The sequence below is a fragment of the Mauremys mutica genome, chromosome 2 (assembly GCF_020497125.1).
Source record: "Mauremys mutica isolate MM-2020 ecotype Southern chromosome 2, ASM2049712v1, whole genome shotgun sequence".
Lineage (NCBI taxonomy): Eukaryota > Metazoa > Chordata > Testudines > Geoemydidae > Mauremys > Mauremys mutica.
The window spans coordinates 157,251,266-157,272,407 of NC_059073.1; the positions used below are offsets into that span (position 1 = coordinate 157,251,266).

A 21,142-nucleotide genomic window follows, 5' to 3' on the forward strand; every position below is an offset into this window, starting at 1 on the left:
CAATGTTTTTTATTTACACTTTGGTCTGCAGGGTTGACCAACCTGTACTTTTCATAAATGACTGATATGCTCCTTTTCATATGAGTTTTCATAGACTGCAAGCACAATGCTAGCAAAATTAACTTCTTTTTATTAACTTTTTGATTTTCCAGTATAAAGACAAAACCTGCAAAGACAAAAATGTTGAACTTCATACCAATTCCCCATTCCCACTGAGGGAAATAATTTTTGGTTTTACTTAATTCTAGAGATAGGAAAAATTCACCTAAATGCAGATCATTGGTTTGAACCAGAATATATGGTTTGTAGGAAGCCACTATCTAAAATGAGGTTAGCTGAAAGAGGGTTACACACACCCTCAATAAGCCTCTGATGGAAGAAACTTTCCCTGTAGGCCGTTCCATAACTGACCATTATGGAGTTTCTTGTTCTTTCTTCTGAATCATCTGGGGGCCACGGTCAGAAATGGGAGCTGCCATACTGAATCAGATCAGTGGTCCAGCTAGTTAGGTATCTTGTGTTCAACATCTGGATCTGAACTTTATGACTAAAGAATCTTTTATCTTAATTCATTTCAAAATGTATAATCTCCACCAAATCTGAATCTGGAGCAAATACAGCATGCACACACAAACATACACCCCTCCTCTGCACCCAAACTCACTCCCTCACATATAATAATCAAGTGCTTTTGGTGCACCTGTTTGCAGCAGGATCATTAGACCTGTGAAGGGGATTAGACGATAAGGCAACAAACAGTATCAACGAATTACACTGAAATTTTCTTGAAATCAATTGTAGCTTCACAATGACATAGCACTTCAGATCAGAGCCACTTGAGATTGATTATTTTAAAATGTGAAACTAAGGATGCAAGTCTTCATTCATCTTCCATACTCATCCAGAACAATGGACTTCTCAGAACAGGCGTGGCTTTGTGAAGTGTGAAGAATAATTGTTATTATGTGTCTGTATTGAGCCTGACCCTTGGTAGAACTGTACAGTCAATGGGGAACAGTTACTCATATCATTCAAGTGCTCTGTATTCTTATTCTCTTTATTTTTTAAGATCAAGTGAACCTTAAAATGGGTTTTAAACTAATGAAGGTTACCTTCAAGAATTTCTTGTTAATGTAATGATATACTCGCATTTGTTTCAAATACTTTATCACTCACCAGCTACATTTTGAGATCAAGTCAGATCAAGCGAGCAAAGTGAGCAAAGGCAAATTATAAACAGATATGTGAGGCCATTACTACTGTCTCTTGTAATCTTTTCTGGAGGAAATCCTGAATTATAATTGACAGTGAGCTATTAGTGAAATGTCCACTCCACATACTAATAAACCAAAGAAAACTAAACTTTGGGAATATCTTAAGTCTCTCTCCCCATGCTCAGCCAGAAGTTAACTGATTAGCTCAAATGACCATCCATATTTGTCAGTTACCAATATATTGCTTTATTTCTTGGTAGTAAATTAAGGCTTTATAGTGAGATTCACACAGTACAGGCCAATTGAAGACATTGGAGCCTTTAAAAACCATGTAGCAGTATTCATTCAATTTAGCATAGCCAGAAAGGTAGCAACTTTTTATAAACACTTAAATGTCACTAATGAGACCTCGAGTGCAAATGGATCAGCCAAATTCACACCAACCTTGAGAATGGATTCAACAGCTTCACTCTCCTTGAGGACAGTGAAGAGAATAGCTAGCTGGGATAAAATCCACTGTGCAACCTCCTGAGAAATCAGCTTTGTAAAAAAAGGAAGCTAAACTGATGTTAATTGACATAAAATGGCACCACTCCCTAACATACACCGATTAGTGACAGAGTGGTAATGAGCAGCTGTAAGAGCTTTTCCCCGCAATCATTTTGGCTCCGACCCCTCGTCTCTTTTGGACAGTATTATTTAATTCAGAGGGAACTGATGGATGCTTAATGAGTTTGCCCATGAAACCACAATATCTTGCAAGTGAAAAAATACACAAACTGACAAATGGAGAAGCAATATGCACAGGCTAAAGATCTTTTCTCACAAGTAGGACACATCCTGCCAGCTTTGCCTTTATACATTGTGTGAGTGTGGCTACAGATTATTTCCTTAGTGATTATGTATGTTCTTAAAACACATGGATTTTCATTTCATCTCAGTGACATTATTAATGTTGTCTGGAGACGATGCAGCTACTGTTCTATGAAAACCAGACAGAGCGTTTTCCTCCCCACATCTCTCTAGCAGAGACATTTACAGTGATTGAGCCTAGCATATGAATCAGTTGTCAATCATGTGCAGGGGGCCTGCCTGAAAATATCATCACTTCTAATGAGTCTGGCTTTCAGATCTAGGGACTGGATGGGACTTGCCAGAAATAAGTGGGGAAGAACTTCCATTACAGTCTTCTGGCAACTAATCATGAAATGATCACATGCTCAGGGAAAGAAGGGGACAATGAATAGGGGGAAGCCTCAAAATTGATTGCATTGGCAAGAGAGAGCAGCTATAACAGTAACACCTGTTAGACTAACAGTCTTCAACCATATGAGGCAGTACTGATACTGCAATTCTTTGCTCAACAGTGGCCATTTCTTCAGTTGAAAGGAACATGGTTAAGGGACTTCCGAGAAGATGCTACTTAGACAAGGTGGTGTTGCATCAGCCATGTTGGAGGAATTTGGGGGGTGGGTTTCGAGACAAATAGTGCCTCTGCAGCTTCTTGAGCACAGCTGGAGCTCAGATTTAATGCTGCTCAAGTTGCACCTCAAAGGGAGTGATTATGTGCTATTCCCTTTGGAGAGCTAGTTCAGGCTAGGAAAGCATCAGGGCTACCAGGGGTATAGCACTGCCATGGTGCTGTGGAGTACTCACTGCTTTTAGGTTAAGAAAGCATCTCCACAGAGACCCAATCAAATAAAAAAGTGATAGTTTAAAACAAAAAATATTCTTTTTAAAAAACAAACCTCACCAGCACCATACAAGAAAGCTGACTCCCACGAGCCATACAGAGAAAATCTAGGTACTGTATGTGGGAGCATGTGTTTATACATCAATGTTTTTAATCAACAGGTGCAGAGTGTCCTTTCAGAAAAAAGCGGGGTTGGTGTGCTCAATAATACAGCGCTTGCAATGGCGTTTAACAAAACGCAGAGCGTCCACGGAAACCTCACAGTCCTGCACGCTCAGCATCTGCAGGTCAAAGCAGTTCGCAGCTACGATCTGTAGGCCCTGGCCTGTGATGCTCTCACATGACTTCAGGCTCAGGCGCTTCAAGTTGAAGCAGTTCAGGGCCAGAAACTCCAGGCCGGTGTCTGAGACCAGCGGGCACTTGCCAATATCCAATGATTTGAGTTTTGTGCAATTTTTGGCGAGGTACTCCACGCCATGGTCCGTGATTCCCTCGCAGCCCCGCGCATTGAGGTAGCGCAGCTTGCTGCAGTATTTGGCAATGTAACGGATGCCCACGTCTGTGATGCGACCGCAGTGTGCGATGCTGAGGTACCGCAGGCGCGACTCCAACTTGGCGATCTCCCGCATGCCGAAGTCGCTGACGAAGCGGCAGTCACTCACGCTCAGCTCCTTGATGGATGTGCAGTAAATCATTAGGTAACGGAGGCCTTCATCGGTGATGCGGACACAGCGGCGCAGGTACAGATGAGTCAGCTGAGTGCAGTGTGCGGCGATGGTGTGCAGGCCTTCGTCCTCAAGCACAAAACAGTCTGTCATGTCCAGGTAGCGGATAGAGATCTGTTTGCCATGTAATGGGGACAGCTTGATGGAGGCTTCGCGGGTCAAACTAATGCATGTCACTTTGGAACAGCCTAAATGGAAAAACACAATGTTAATAAGTTGCAAAGCAACTCCTCTGGCAGGATGGGGGAGGTTGGCGTGTAACTGCAGACCTCAACACACAGCTAGTTATGCAGGCATCTCAGTGCTGCCAGACCCCAGAAAGTACTTTGATGAAACAGACACTAGTCCAGGTTCTGCCACAGCAGCCATTCATCTTAAATAACACCACTGAAGTCAAAAAAGTTACTCCAGTAATCTAAACAACATCAGAACCACAGAAGTGTGGTTTTGTCCATGTCCCAAATTAGGTCAGATCATGGCGCTCAATTTCTTTATGCAGGGACAGATTCTGATCTCTGTTACCCCAGCACAAATCCAGTAATGGTTTTGGACAGCACGGGGAGCACATCACACACTGTTCTCTGGACTGTGGCAACATCATCACTGATTTATTTAGGGCATGTCTATGCTGCCCCTCAGTTCAAACTACAAATGTGAATACCAGTGTGCACTGAAGTGCTGCACTGTATCGCTCCCCTGTGGATACTGTGGGTGCAAATTAAAAGGTCCCTAGGTTACATTAATGTAGCCCATTTCTGACAGGGAGATGTTAACATGAGCTAGCAACCTTTTAGTTTGTGCCCATAGTGCAACATGGGGGAGCTACAGCTCAGCACTTTGGTGCACATGGCTATTCATACCCACTGAGTCCAAACTGTGGGGCAGTGTAGACATGCCCCCAATTGGTGTTCCAGCATCAGAGCCCATATTATGTTCAAGCATTGCAAGAAACAAAAGGGAAACCTCCAGGCCCAGATGGGCTAATGTTTGGGGAACAGAAATGTATGGTCTGCCCTACTGATGCAAATCGGGATAGTAACCAAGTGACACCCATCTAGCAACTGGATCACAATAATATTGTATGTCATGGCATCTTACATTCAAACAACACAACCAGCCTCACCCAACACAACCAGTGGAGAAAATCTGGAAAATCACATGCAGCGCTCAAGTGCTAACCTCTTCCCTCTCCATTGTGATTCCCTTTCAAAGTACATTATATTAAGCAGAGGACCTTTTATTTCTTATTTTCCATAATAAATAAATAATAATAATGCAGAGCACTAACCACCAGGCCAGCCAGCCATAGGACCAAACACAGAGCTACCAGGAATTCAGTCCAGGGACCAGCTTCAGCCCTGACATGAACAAGTGCATTTCTCCCATTTCGTCCTTCTCACGGTCATGGGGAACTAAGGAGTGCAGCAGAGGAAGCATGGTCCTTCCCTGAGAGAGGGATGGGGTAGAGGAAGAAAGCACCAAGTGTCACCCTGAAGCCCATTAACTCTGTAGTGACACATCTGGACTGCTTACGGGCAGAGTGTTCCATTCTACAGTCTTTAGCCAAGGAAGAAAGGACAATGCAGCACAGGCCCTTTGGGGTGTGAGGAAAAGTAAAGCAAGAAAATCAGTGTAGATGCCAGGAGGAAACAAGTAAAGCAGGGAAATTAGAGGTGGCGTTAGAGCTGTAGGACCCTCAAAAATTGCCGGTTTGATTTATGCACTCATCATACTAGGTTTGCAGGATGAGTTTTGATTTAGACTTTTGCTTTCGTCAAACAGATGCAAAGTTTAGCTGATATCTCACACAAAGTGCAAGTGGCAAGTACTGCACAGCACCGGGGGAAGCTCTAGGACCTTGAGACAGGGAGAATCATTTTGATTAGTCAACAGTGTCCTCAGAAAATCAATACCGCCTTTTCCCTTTTAGATATTCTGGTTCGTGTCCCTGCAGTTAACGGTCTGGTTTATAATGAGAACAAATGATCTAACCTGGAAGACTCAGAACAAACAAATGCGCGCACACACACACACACACACACACACACAATGGATGCAAGGAGAGTTCCAAAGGGAAGCGATACAATTGGAGTTCAGCCATGTAAACCTTCCTTAGACTAGACAACAGAAGATGGCACAAGGGCCTACTCCTCCACTTGGGTCTGCACAAGTGGATGCTGGCAACCTGGCAGAGCCCCACTTATGTCAGTGGAGTTTGGCGTGAGCACGAGGGTCTCTCTGCACGAATCTGACTGCAGGACAGTGGTATAAATGTGGACTCTTTACAAACAGATGTGGATTTATTTTTAAAATTAGGATAGTGAGAATGAAGGTCTGCAGACAGAGAGAAGGACAAGAAAATTCTGCCTGTGGAATATTTGAGAAAGAGGGACATATGAATGACTAATGCATTTCTGATATGAAAATGAAAAGGTTGAAAGTCTCCCCGCAGGGCTGGATTTACTGTACATGGCCATGTGATCACAGTTTTGACAGGCTCAGCATCTTCTTGTTGTCTAGTTACTTTGGCTACAGCATATGGTATTTGATGGGAAGGGTGTTCAGAATGGTTCCACCAGAAGAAAAGAGTGCACGTTGATTATAGACTATTTTTTTAAGTGAAGTGACATTTTTCTGGGTCTGTAACAATTTTTCTGTCCCAAATAATAAAGTTATAAAAACAAACCCTCATACAGCAAGATTTTTCCATAGAGGAAATGTAACTAATTTAAAAGGCAGGAGAAACATCCAAGTGAAATGAAAGAACCTTGGCCAGCATATGTTAGATAATAGTTTGCAGTCAAGCTCAAACAGCTCCTGGAGTTATCTGAGGCCTGCTAAAGGAGTGGATGTTGAGAGTTTATTTATTTATGTTGTGGAAAACTCTGATAGTTAATAGGGATGCCTGTTTTTGACATTAAAATACATCGCTACCTTGATATAACGCCACCCGGTATAACACGAATTTGGATATAACGCGGTAAAGCAGTGCTCCAGGCGGGGTGGGGCTGTTCACTCTGGTGGATCAAAGCAAATTCAATATAACACGGTTTCACCTATAACGCGGTAAGATTTTTTGGCTCCCAAGGACAGCGTTATATCGAGGTAGAGGTGTATTGATATCTTACCAGTGCCAAAGAATAGCCCTTAAGAACAAAGAGACAGGCTGAATTAAACATATGGAAGTGAATTCTTTGAATTAATTCGGTTTTCTATTGGGTCAAAGAGATCAATACACCTCAACCTCGATATACTCGATATACACAGTAGACCATTTACTGTGACCAAGACTGCCAAGGTCTCCATTATGTCACACAGCACACCCACCCAAGCTTTCATGCTTGTTACTACACCACACGTCATGTGTAGGCCCAAGCCTTTTTGTTTCAACTGCCCCTAGCATTTAATCACAGAAGAATCTCATTATTTTGGGCCAGATTTTGGCCAAGAGTCCATCAGAGTCCAGCTAGACACATTAGGTTCAGAGAGAGACTGCAGCTGCTGGAGCTGCCAGGAGAACATTACAACCAGAATTCCTCCTGGGGGCCCCCAAGCAGCACACTCTGGTGTGTGTCCTGCATCAGCCTTGAAGAAGGAGCATTCTCGCATCTCTATGCTCTACTAGTGCCTCCCTCACTCTTGGCCCCTTACAGGCACTTAGGTTCCACAGGGTCTCTGGGAGAGAAAAGCATCGAATCTCCCCATTAGGATCCCACCTAGTCCCTGTGTACAGGCTAAAGAGGGAGGGGAACCTCTTTGTACCCTCTCCCACTTGTGCACCTGCACAGAGGCTGACCAGAATTTGACCCCTGGCTCTTAAACACCGCTCGTGCAGAGCTGCACATTTGCAGAGCACTTCTTCTATTTAGGCTGCAAGCTCCTTGGAACAGGAATCCCCTCTTACTCTGCTTGCAAAGATAAAAACATGAGGAAAGGGAGTGGATTATTGATGAGAAGACAGTAGGAACTGTGGCTTGAATAGGAGCTGTCCATAGAGCTATTGTTTGTACAGCCCAATCTTCCCCTCCAATTCCTGGGGTATCACCTACAAACTCTACACATGCTAATCCCCTTCTCTTCCCCTAAGCCCTGTCCTCCCCTCATCTCCCACATGACCCTTCTGTATCAGGGTGTCTCTTCCTGGTGACCCCCCCAGAAACTCACAAGGGAGAAGCAGTTTCCTGATGGCCCAGATATTCGGGTAGCGGGCTACCTGTCCCTCAGATGATGGGGGCAGACCCAGTCCCACTTGAAATGGATGTAAAGAGAAATGGGAAACAGCAACTGGAAGGTCTAGGCTGATTCCTAATGGTGACAAGAAATTTTTAAGGGAGCTTGAACTGTACATGAACCTGAATCTCCGTACGATCCAGATTTGGGAACCCCAACCTGCAAGGCCCTGATAGCCCTGGAGACACACATTAGAGCAGATCAGAGGGTAGGCGCGCCTCCCTGGCTACCTCCTCACCGCACTCGGATTCTGCGGCTCCCGGAAGTGTGAGCCGCCGCTGCCCCTCCCACAGCTCCCCCCTCCCGCTGCCTCAGCACTCCACGTAGAGTTTTGCCTCCACGTGGAGCCAGCGTCTGACCGGCATGGGCCTGGTAAGGGGAGTCCCGGGGAGCAGTCAGGGAGCAGGGGGAGGGTTGGATGGGTCGGGAGTTCTGGGGGTCCTGTCAGGGGGAGGGGAGTGGTTGGATGGGGTGTGGGAGTCCCGGGGATCTGTCTGGGGGCGGGGGTGTGGATAAGGGTTGGGGCAGTCAGGGGACAGGTAGGGGGTTGGGTTCTAGGGGGGCAGTTAGGATGGGGAGGTCTCAGGAGGGGGCAGTCAGGGGACAAGGAGCAGGGAGGCTTAGGTAGGGGGTGGGGTTCTGGGGGGCAGTTAGGGGCAGGGGTCCCAGGAGGGTGCAGTCAGGGGACAAGGAGCAGGGGGGGTTGGGGTTTCTGACGGGGGCAGTCGGGGTGGGAAGTGGGAGGGAGTGGATGGGGGCGGGGTTAGGGCAGGGCTCTCCCCTCTTTTTTGATTGTTGAAATATGGTAACCCTAGGCGAGGGGAGAGCCGGGGGGCACATGGGGGCTGGCGCCCACATACATCCACTGCAGCCTGCAGGAGCCCCCGGGGGGGTGCCAGGCCGCAGCCTGGGCAGGAGGGGTGGGGGGAGCAGCTACTACCTGCTAGTGGCACCGCCGTCTTTGCAGGGCTGCTGCCCCCCTGTACCGCGCCGGCTCCTCCATGGCTGAGGCTCGCTGCTGCCGCAAGCGGGACGCTCTGGCTCTCCGGTGCCTCCAGAAGGCGGCTCCTCCCTGCTGAGCTGCTGCAGCAGCCTAAGCTCAGCAAAGCCAGTGAGTGGACTCAGAGTGGGGGCCACCTGGGTGGGGTGGGGAGGGCTCGCGGGGGGGCTGTGCACCCTCCAGGGGAGTTCAGGGGGAGGGGAGGGGGGAACCTGGTCTGGGGAGCAGCCCCTGGGCACGGCTGGCCCCTGGGGTCTATAAAGGCTCGTTGGAATTTGCCCCTCAATGAACTGATGTGCAAGGGTGGAGGGCAAGGTGGAAGTTTCGCCTAAGATGCAAAATATCCTTGCACCGGCCCTGCCCCAGGGGGGTGCGTGCACCCCAGGTTAAGAACCACTGCACTAAACTGATAAGATCTGCATTTTAATTTAATTTTAAATGAAGCTTCTTAAACATTTTTAAAAACTTGTTTACTTTACATACAACAATAGTTTATAGACTTATAGAGAGAGACCTTCTAAAAACGTTAAAATGTATTACCGGCATGCGAAACCTTAAATTAGAGGAATAAATAAAGACTTCGCACACCACTTCTGAAAGGTTGCCGACCCCTGCCCTATCGGGTTGCATTTGGTTTGTTTAGGTAGATGCATTTCACCTCTCTTTGCATATGCCGGCAAGTACAGAGTAGTGTGCAAAGCATTTGAGCAGTGACGTTACTCAGCAAGATCATTACACAGCATGGCATACTGCCAAGCAGCCCTTCACACACCATAGGCTGGCAGTGAAGAGGAGGTCAAAATAATACTCAGCCGTCGAGAGGAAGGAGAAATAATGGGATCTTGTTTTCGAAGCACTTTCATAAGTACCCTATATAACAAACACTTTGAAAATTAATTTAGAAGTGGGCTCAAGTCAAACTCCAGAGCAGAATGTTCCTGAGCTCCAAAAAACAAAGGCTAGCTGAAGATGCAAAACCTAGTTCTGGATTTTAAGCACCCCCAAAGTTCAAGAGTATTGGTTTAGCCCTCTATAGAGGTTAGAGCTATTCTGAAACGTCTGATGTTCAAATACGACCTTTCTACCATACGGATATTATAACTAGTTAGTTTAATATTATAACCCTCCATTTACGCATGGGTAATTTAAACCAAAGAGGCTAAAGGTTTCATATTCAGCAACACAATTACATCTTAGCTATTATGCTGACAATTAGTCAGACAGCTCCTGCTCACTTCCCTTTATTAAACCTCTTTCAGTTACCACCAACAGCCTTGTTTACTTACACTATAGTGGGAAAACCATGGAACTGACTGTACACAGTGTTGCCAAATGCACAATTTCCCCTGTTTGTTTGGATGTTTCATGCAGCAAGACAGCAAAGAAGAACATCTTCAAAATAGGAAGATGTGACTGGAAGGCCACAAAAATTGGCAGGGGAACTCGGGCTCCTTTGGAAACCCCAGTGTTTGTCAGTTTCCAAAAAGGAGTTAAAAGTAGCTCTTTGTTCTGCTCCTGCCTCTAAAGAAGTTGGGCACCTAACTCCTTAAGGCTCTGTTGTGTCCTTTTAAGGGACTTTCCAGTCAACTGGGATTTGCATCTGGGATTCTCCAAGATTACAGTGGGAGTCAATACTGGAGCCAGGAACTGAAATCTCTGCTCTCAGTTCACTGAGCCAGGAGACGTGTGGTCTGAGCACAGGACTGCACATCCAATTCATTGCATGCTTTTCCTTTGCTCTTTGGACTAATCTTGCACCACTGAATGTAACTGGATTCAATGGTGATAAGATCAGGCCAATGTGTTATGAAGGCTTCACCATGGAGTCTGATGAATGCCATTTAAATGAATTATTAAAGCAAAGTTACAAGAAAACATTAACCTGCTACACCGTACATTACTTATTCAGGATCAGGTTAATACTCAAAGAACTTGGCTCAAGATTCTGGCTTGCTGGCTGGGGACCTCCCTTCTCTGGACTATACTAAAGAGGGGGGACAACATTTCTAAATACCTATCCTCTTTTTGGTACTTCTCTTGTGCACATACTTGGTGTGAAAGCTTTTCCATTACAAAGACAATCCATATTTTACTATCCCACAATTCCATAGGAGGAGGGGGGGGTCACATTTTTCCAATAATGTGTAATACAATGTCTAGCTGCTGACAATAAAAAAGAAATTAATTTTACTGGCTTCTTTACTGGAGCATTAAGTAAGCAGGTCCAGGGATCTCTAGGAAGCTGGCGTTTTGTCATAAGAATCTCTTTCATTTCCTCGCAAGTGGTCATAGGGTCACAACCACCAAACGTGCAAGTATGTTTCCCTTTCCCCACAACCCCCCACAGAATGCCTCTTAGGAGCACAAATCTGATTGCTCTTAACTGGAGTCAAATGCCACCTATACAATAATTTATAAAAATTTTCTTTAGGAGCTACACAACTTGAAGAAAGTATATCCCCTTTCCGATACAGTGACCCGTTAATCCAGATCAGTTTCTTTTTGTCCAAATCTGTCTCCCATCTTTTCATCTGGGTTTATGCCTATCAAAGCATTTTTCAATCAAAATTATATGCATCTTAGAAATTAAACATTTTGTTCCAACTTGCTCCTGGGCTAACTCCTCAAATGTGGTTAAGATCTATATAGAGCTGCCGCATATCCAGATTTCACAATAAAATGTTTGATTTGTAAATACTGAAAATACGGGATCTTTATATTATTTATATTATTACATATCTCTTGGTCTGATTTCAAACCAGGACCCAGGAACAGCTGTCTGAACAGAGCATTCTCAGCTCCTACCTGCAACAAAGAGTAACTTTGAAATTTCCTAGGGATAAATTCCTGATTATTAATGCAAGTAAATAAGGGAGAAGGCCACTCTGACAGAAATGTAAACAAATTGTCCAAAGCTGCTAAGGTGGTCTGGATGAAAAGGGGATTTTTTATTTCTGATCACCTACATTTCTTTTTAACGCAACAATTACTATGAATAGCTACATTTGGATTCCAGTCTTATTTGAGTTATACCCAGTGTTTGGATGGTCGATTGTTAATCCAATTGATCTAACATTTTAATTGTTATGTGGTGAGTGCTATTTTTATGTCAGAGTGGGAGCATGCTCTGCATTAACAATCTTTACAAAAATAAATACAGAGAAACTAATGGTTGACTACATTTTATATTTGTATCATGCTTTTTCTCCCAAGGCATTTCAATTACACACACATTTGATCACTGAAGTGCAGACACTTATGATGCACACCTCTAGAAACTAAGGCTCCCTATGTCACTTTCCATAAATTGTAGAGATTTAACTTGATCTTTAATGTCCATACAGAGTAGAAAGGGCCTCCTCTTTTAAGGTCAACCCGTAAGATTCCCCCTGGCTAAGCTGCATGGCATTTAGTTTATCTACCTAAAGAATGTGAAGGGCTGAGTTCACAATGAAGAGATTTGAATCAGTGGTATAAAAGGGCCTCTTGTGTGGCTCCAGTGACTTCTGCTGAATACAGGACTCTGGTAGCCAGAGTTGATGGCTTAGTGGCCTAAGCATCAGGTTCAAAATTGCCATAGTTGCTCGTTTACTGTGCTTGCACAAACATGCATAATAGCAGATTTCCCAAAAGAGGCAGTGAAGTGTGTGTTGAAAGGTAGAAAAGTGGGCGCATGTGGGCCTGAGAGAGCTGGTCTGGCTTCAGTGTTGCCAACTCTTGTTAGTTTATCATGAGTTCCACAAACTTTTCTTTCTGGAGCAATGTCCGGTTGAGCATTGGCTCACCAGGCAACTGCTTCTTCACCAGTACAGCTAACATTTGTACTGAATGGAAATCAAGTATAACTGATTATTGCTGTAATCTTACTAGGAGCTTTCAAGCAAGCTGATAAACTGTCACCTGTTTGTAATTTGATCTAGTCACCATCAAAAACATATGGAAACATTTTAAAAAATGCCTGAGTGGTGAGGTTTGTAGGATATTTGCAACCTCTTAAACATAAGATTTCCTGACATTTTCATTTTATGGATGTTCCCATGATACTGTGTGAGTTTTATGATTAAAATAAGCATTTAATAATAGAATGGCCACCTGATATAAACTTCAGAGAGAATGTCAAGATAAAATCTTTTTTTTTAAAAAAGTGTTATTACATATATTTATCTGTGTACTTGCCTGTAACTATGTCTAGAAATCAGAGTTAAAAACCTCTTACCTGTGTTGCTATTAATTATTATAATTCTTCATGCACTTATTTCAGCTGAACTCCTAGAACTTGGCCTAAATTCTACTCTTAATTGCACTAGTGTAAGTTCATGTACATCAATGAAGTCACTCCAGTTTTATACTGATGTAACTAAAGAGAGAGAAGAGACCAAATTCTGCTGTCAGTCAATCTTCTCCCCATATCTCGGACTGATTTACTATCAGCCTCTTCCTGCTCCTTTGGCAATTTCACTTCTTTGGAAAATCTTTGGAAAATCTTCATCTGTAACTCTGGGCATTTGGAACAGTCCACCTGTTTTTAAATTTAGTATGAAAGTGTCCGCTCATATTTGCATAGACTCTAGTTTTCCTTTCCTTCTGCTTTCATTTTTAACTGTAATTCTATTTAACTATGCACAGTATGGTACACAGTATGTAAGAAGATGCTATAAAAATATAGTTGCACTGTATCGTTCAGAAACAATTTTAAAATCCACGTTATTTTTCAGTACCTATGGCATTCAGGCTAAATCCTAAAGTCATTCTTCTAATAAAATCCATCAGATCTGGTTCTGAACTCAGACTGATGGGACTTCATTGGCTTTAATTAGTTTATGTGAGAGTTAAAATCCCACTGAAATCAATGGTCTAATTTTGCTCTGAATAAAGGTTGACGGCTTTCAACTTCCACTGAAGTTAGTCGCAGGTGAAGTGCTTAGGACCTCACGGGTCCAGGCCCCAGGGCACAGCCTGTGTTTACTTTTGTGGATCACTCAGTTTGGGGACAGGACAGGAAGACTTTTTCATTTCTAGTTACTTCAATTTCCTGGGTCACACACACTAGTCCAGTACTGAGTATAAAGATTTTTTTATCCCCTATTTTTGTAGGGGATCTTAGCCACATTTTTCATCCTGGTGGACTCTGTAGAGAGGGTGAGGTAATATCTTTTATAGGACCAACTTCTGTTAGTGAGAGAGACAAGCATTCCAGCTTGCACAGAGCTCTTCAGGTCTGTGAAAGTTATTCAGAGTATCACAGCTAAATACAAGGTTTAAACAGATTGTTTAGCATAAGTAGTTAACACATATTTCAAGGGACCAATCAACCATTAACACACTTCCAGTCATAAAGAGGAAGGGGGGGGGCGGAAGCAGCTGGGGGGGCGGGTTGTTAGTGGGTTATAGATTGTTGTAATAAGCCATAAATCCAGTTTCTCTATTCAGTCCATGATTTTTAGTGTCTAGCGAAGTTATGAATTTAAGCTCCCGTCGACACAGATACTACCTGTCGTGGGGGTGGATTAACTACACTGACGGGAGAAGCTCTCCCATTGGCATAGTGGCATCTTCACTGAAGCGCTGCAGCAGCACAGCTGCACCGGTGCAATGTTTTAAGTGTAGACCTGCCCTCAGACACTTGTAACCACTGTATCAAAGTTCCTCTGACTAGTCTCTAGCGTTATGTGGATTAATAATATACAAGAACCTGAGTGAAATCAAGCTCCAAATTCAAATTACACAGCAGGCTTTCACCTACATAATAGACCGAACCCAAACTTTTGGATCCAGACGCCCCAAACACTGGAACAGCTTTTATCTAGATTTGTATTTTGCAGCTTAGATCTTGAGCTTGTAGATTGCACGGGGGAGCATACACCAGCCCTAGACAACTCCTGTGCTGGGCAAATTTTCCCCTGGATTGTTGCAGCTCCTGTGTGTCACTGGAGTAGTTACTGAGGATGGGGTGGGGAACAGATTCTTTGTTACTATTTCTCAGTTATTTTTAATATTTTCCTCTTTATAATTAAAAGTTCTCTCTCTGCTCCAGCACTTCATGAGACTGCAGTTCAGTACAGTAACTCCTCACTTAACGTTGTAGTTATGTTCCTGAAAAACGCGACTTTAAGTGAAACGATGTTAAGCATATCCAATTTCCCCATAAGAATTAATGTAAATGAGGGGGTTAGGTTCCAGGGAAAGACTATATATATATATATATATACACACAGTATAAGACTATATATATATATATATATATATACACACACACAGTATAAGTTTTAAACAAACAATTTAATACTGGTACACAGTGATGATGATTGTGAAGCTTGGTTGAGGTGGAGGAGTCAGAGGGTGGGATATTTCCCAGGGAATGCCTTACTGCTAAATGAACTAGCAATTGATTGAGCCCTCAAGTGTTAACTCTCACACTCTACAAGGCAGCAGGAAAGGAGGGAGGGCAGACAGAGACACACACCCTGTGTGTGTGAGAGAGAGAGATGTGCATTTCCCCTTTAAGTATGAAGAGTGGGGTCAGAAGTACACTGCCTTGTTAATTAGATCAGCAAGCTGAGACCAGACTGCAGCTGCTGCTGCCTGGAAGCTCCCTCTGTCGTGTGTCCCCTCTGCTCTATGGAAGATGGGGTAAGCGGGCGCAGGAGCAGGGGGGAGGGGGACACTCTGACATTAGCCCTCCTCCACACAACAAGCAGGAGTCTCGGGGAGCAGCTCCAAGGCAGAGGGCAGGAGCAGCACATGGCAGTTGGGGGAGGGACAGCTGCAATTGCTAGCCTGCTGGGCAGCTGCTGCACAGGGAACTTAGGGGAGCGGGGAGCTGATAGGGAGAGCTGATAGGGGGCTGCCAGTCCACCCTAGTTCCAAGCCCCCACCAGCTAGTTCCACTGGGCTGCTCTTCCTGCAAGCAGTGGACAAGCAGGCGGCTGCCAAACGAGGTTAGAAGGGAGCATTGCACAACTTTAAGCGAGCATGTTCCCTAATAGATGAGCAATGTAACAACGACACAGTGTTAACCAGGACGACTTTAAGTGAGGAGTTACTGTATCTGCAAAGGATGCATGCCTTTCAGCAAGGTCATTGCCAATAGGCTGTGTGGGTCTGATTCTTTGTTGCCCTGAACCTCTTGCAAACTGAGCCCAACACACTACTATTCTGATCCACTAGCAGCAATGTAAATAACTGCACAATGTGCAGGGCAACAGGGAGTCAAGTCCTGTGCTCATCCACAGATCAAAAGACACCCTGCTACCCTGGAGACAGATTTCATCTGCGAGAAGGGCAGTAACGTTCAAATCACCAGTTATAACCCAGAACACCAGAGTGAAATAAAATCAGAGAGAGTCAACGGGCCTGATTTTCCACGGCCACGTGCCTGGTGCTGTCATTTATACCTATGGAAAGTGGGTGAACTGCCATTCTGAGGGGGTAGCACTTGACACCATTTTGCCCAGCTCCCTATGTAGTCATTTATGTCTGTGCAATGGGTAAGCAGCACCAGTTAACTTAATTCAGCCCTGGACTACACCCAGTGCAGTTGTGGGACCATGCAGAGGGTCCAGCTCAGTGCTGAATTTAATCCCAGTGCCTCCACTGAGGCCCATCCTCCAACTCAAGCTCTGATCAATGCACAGGGGGAGCAAAATTCCCTATGGTTGACCTCTAATGAGAACCTCCTGCCTCCAGACAGAACATCTGGGGACCATCAGCAAAGGCATCTCTGCTGCTCTAAATCATTGCAACACCACATAGAAGCTAAGGAGGTCCCTAATGTACATTAGTCAAGTCTCAAACAAAATTAGGCAGTGCCTAGATGTCAAAACATATCCCTAGCTGTGGGTCTTGGCCTTCCAAACTTCACTGTCCTTACCTCAGGGCTATATAGCTTTTGCGCTCCCAGAAAGCCCAGTTGCTGTGCTACTCACCCTTAAAGAGGATGTAGTGTGCACTCCTCACTGTAGAGGGCCAGCTGTGCTGGCTGGTTCAGAGGGAGAGGTGCGGAAACAACTCCTGCAGTACAAAGACTGCCACTACACCCTGTGCACTGATACAATGTGATGAGGAGTATTAACACCTAGATAGGTAAGACAAAAGGGGCGGGAGGAGGGGCTTGTCTTCTTGGTGCAGCTATAGGGGCCAGGTTATTCTCTGCCCCCTGTGCCTTACCTCCCCCTTTTCACTTCACACAGGATTGTCCTGTCTCTCTCAACCTGGATTATATTATTTAAATACTTTCACTTACCTGACACATCCAGGTGCTCAAGGTTTGGACATAGCGACACCACATCAAAGACTGCTTCATTGGAGATGTTGTAACAGCCCGACACCTCTAGCCTCCTCAGCTCTGGACAGCACTGGGCAATGGTGTAGAGTCCTCTGTCTGTGAGCCGCCTGCAGCCACTAACAATTACCGTCTCCAACATGAGACATACATTTGGCGTGTCCTGACAAAGCCTCCGGGTCAGCACTTTAAGAGCCCTGTCTACGTTGATTGTTTCGCCTGTCAGGCGAATAGTCCTCCAAAGCCGTGGGTCCCAGGCAAGGTTATACCAGCGGCGACACACTCGTGCACAACGGCACAACTGGTTGGTAGGCAGGAAAGAGAAAATTTGGATCATGGAGTGGTCTGGGAGACGGTCTATGTTGGCCTGTTCTTTCTGCTGTCTGGATGCCAGCCGGATGAGAGGATGAGTAAGGCGGGTTGGAGGAGGTGAATGGACCATAGCAACTGTCTCCCCAGTGACTGAGGATGAAGAAGTGGAAGATCCTCGGCCATTTTGGAAGCTGTGAGAATTCTGCGGACATATTAGCGCTGGGCTGGGTGTGCTGAGTGTCCGCATGCTCAGGTCGGAATCTGAAAGATACCAAAGCACAGAACAGTGTCCATTTATAGCATTCAATAGCAATTACAGTGTTTCTTTTGAAAAATAAATTGACCCTGATTTTAGGGAGGCTTGTCCCACCTACCAATATTGCAGGCAAGAAACTGTGAGCATGATTAATGGCACCTCTCTGAGACACACTGTGATTTCCAGGTACAGCCAGGGTCAGTGGTTAGACATCTAAATGCAATACATCAGCAACACTGGATGCCATTTACATGTAACCCCTGGTGTATGACCTCCCCTGTCCCACGCAACTATGAAACTCACATTCTGGTGTTCTGAACTGTAAAAAATAATTGAACACACACACTTGCCAATCTTTCACTGCTGGCTGGAGCTGTGTGGCACTTGGTAGTTTCAGTTCACAGGGATTCATTTCCTTCAGCGTTGGTTCATGTAGTTTCACATCTCCTGAGCTTTGTTTTACGTTTCCATTTGGTTCAAAACTTGAAAATCAGAGCTGGCAAGTTTCACTGTGCTGGGGGCCAGAAACCAGGAATTTTGACTGCAAGTTCTCTCTTTCTGTATGTTGTTGCATGGAAGGAGAGCACCATGTCCCAAGTAGGGTGACCAGACAGCAAATGTGAAAAATCGGGACAGGGGGTGGGGGGTAATAGGAGCCTACATAAGAAAAAGACCCAAAAAATCAGGACTGTCCCTATAAAATCGGGACATCTGGTCACCCTAGTCCCAAGTGAGGTGTATTGGGTGACAGCACTGGCCCACCTGCATGCTCTGATAGGGTTGTAGGTGCCCTGCAGACAAATAAATGGTACTTGAGAGCATTGATTACGTCACTGTTTCACCGCTCTGAGGATTTCAGTATGTCTCAGACTCTGCTCTCCTGCCTGTTATCAACACATCCTGAAGAGAGACTTCAATTCTTCAAAGGTTTGTTTAAAAAATGTAAGTTACCCCCCTGCAGAACTTGCGGCTAGAATTTTCAAGCTTGCATGTGTAAAACTGGGTGCCTAATTTCATGTTTCAACATGAAACAGTCAGAAATGCTGATCATCCTGCTGAAGTCGATGGGAGTTTTGACTGTTCAACACCTTTGAAAATCCAGTCACTTAATTAAGTGCCAAAATATGAATGGGGAGGGGCTAACTTTAGGCCTCTAAGTTTGAAAATTTTGTCCTTTCATTTTATGGGCGCCCTTTCTGCTTGCTATGCCCTCTTAAATCATTTGCAATAATGGAAGTTCCAGATGTGTCTCCTGAATAGAGCATACCCCCTACACCTAAACTTGATATTCTTCATCTTCAGATCTGCTCCCCACCTCTGGTGCGGAAGCCTCCATATACACACCTACATCCCCAAGAGTAGTTCAGAATGAGATCACAGGATTGTGTTCTCGCTCAGACATGAGAGCCGGGAGAGCTATTACCATGCTATTGAACTCATAACGAAATTTTCGACTAGACTGGAATTCTTCCGGCAGCTTAGTGGCACATTTTACAGCAGTATTTCAGGCCCACTGTTCAATGCATACTGATGAGGGGGGAGAAAAAGCAGGTGAGTCCCAGAGCTTTTTGCCAGTAAAATCATGGAGAGCCTTTCACTCGAATTTAATCTCTATGAAGCACTTCACCGTAATCACATACCCTCCACTCTGTACAGTATTCTAGGGAGGGACTTAAAGAATTATCTAAACCCACAGCAGCTTTCTAAAACTTCTACTCTCCAATAGTTACTAAGTGCTGGCCTACAGTTTGAGTCACTCTAAGATAGGATTTAATGACAGTGTGGCATCCGTAAATACAATTCCAAAAGGGCAATTTAATGCACACATGGCAATTTTCAACAGTTTCTCCCCAGCTAGATAATTGGCTGTTTTATGCAGGCACTTTTTTCAATGCACTGTTTGTTACAGCCCTGGAATACATATTTACATTTTGGTGACCATAGAAAATCAAAATTTACAAAGCAGCCCTGCACTTTTTCCCTTTGATTACCAATGCTTTTGTGCAAGATGCTTTTTATTATAGCCTTGTTCAGAGCCTAAGGATTGTTTGCTGCCATAAAAAAAAAAGAAGTTTCTTAATGGTCATAAAAAACCTCAGAGGAAGGCTGGGCCAGCAGCAGAGCTATAAAAGCTGACATGAAGTGGGCGGAGAAGCGGGTGTGCACTTTGGGAGAACTTCCTTAGTCCATTAGGAAGCTCTGTTTTATTTCAAAAGTTTTTGGTTTTTATTTCCTTCCTAATTAATTTATAAGTTGTAGGGAATATATGTAAATAGAGATGAACCAAATCAAAATCTAGTGTCTGAACACCCATGCTTTAGTGAGGATGTGTAATCCCTGAATTTTAGTCAGTTGGACACAGAGGATGCACTTGGGATCTAACCAAAGCATGACATCCCCAAATATGCGATCATTGAAATCTAGCTTCTCTCTCTACATTTGCAATGTGCCCCTATTCTGATAAGACAACTTAGCCAAGATGGTCAGGAGCACAACATCATACTTCGTGGGTGTCTCTAAACCTTCAACTGCCAGAAGCTGGGACTGAATGACAAAGGATGGATTGCTTGAAATTGCCCTGTTCTGTTAACTCCTTCTGAAGCACCTGGCACTGGCCACTGTCAGAAGACTAGTGGCTGGCTAGATGGACCATTGGGTCTGCCCCAGTATGAACATCTCCAACAGCCTTGAATTGTTTCTTCTATGTCCCACAGCAATCTAGCCTCCAAGGAATTGTCATGTTCCCTTCGGCTCCTCTTGCAGCTCTGCAAATACTGCAGGATCAGGTGCTCCTGCCTGCAATGCTCATAGCAATAGTGCAGGGCAGTGCAGCTCCAGGCTTCTGTCAGAGATGGCAGACAGCAAGGAGGGACATGCGAGTTTACAGGGATTTTGAAAAGAGGTGTGAAATATTATGGGCTGCAGATGAAGTTATGGGATGGAGAACACTACATTATGGCAGGTTTGCCCCCCATGTTCCCAATCCCCGCTGTGTGACTCATTTTGGTCCCATGAGGCATTGCAAAAACTTCCCAAAACACACAGTGCTGGATGATGACGAGTTGCACAGTGGGATACCTACCCACAGTGCATTACCCTCTGCACTCTGATACAAGCACTCCTGGTGAGGACACGCACCGCTGACACAAAAAGAATAGTGTTTACATACACAAGCGACGTAATACTCCGGAGACTGTATGTCGATGTAACTTAGATCGACATAATTTTGTAGTGTAGACATGGCCTAAGTTTCAGAGTTTCAGCTGCCAGACAAATAAGGATGCTCAATGTTACTTTCAGCTAACTCAGTGTTACTTTAGGTGCAGTTACTGCATGACATCTTTAGTTCTCTTTATGGGGAGTTTCATCCCGAGTGCTTATGTCAGTGATCCACAATGGGCAAGCCATTAGCAACTTTTACCATAACAATA

The 21,142-nt window shown here is 44.6% G+C and overlaps 1 protein-coding gene across 6 annotated transcripts in view; it reads right to left on the minus strand.

Moving 5' to 3' along the window:
• Positions 1–1,428: 1,428 nt before the first annotated feature.
• Positions 1,429–21,142, minus strand: part of FBXL7 (F-box and leucine rich repeat protein 7) — a 367,222-nt gene continuing 347,508 nt past the window's right edge. For all 6 annotated transcript variants that reach the window (XM_045007158.1, XM_045007159.1, XM_045007162.1 and 3 more), the window contains 2 exons: positions 17,105–17,716; positions 1,429–3,820 (listed from right to left, as the gene is read on the minus strand). In XM_045007158.1, the coding sequence (XP_044863093.1) occupies positions 3,084–3,820; positions 17,105–17,716 (1,349 nt within the window). In that variant the 3' untranslated portion in view covers positions 1,429–3,083. The remainder of the gene's footprint in view (positions 3,821–17,104; positions 17,717–21,142) is intronic.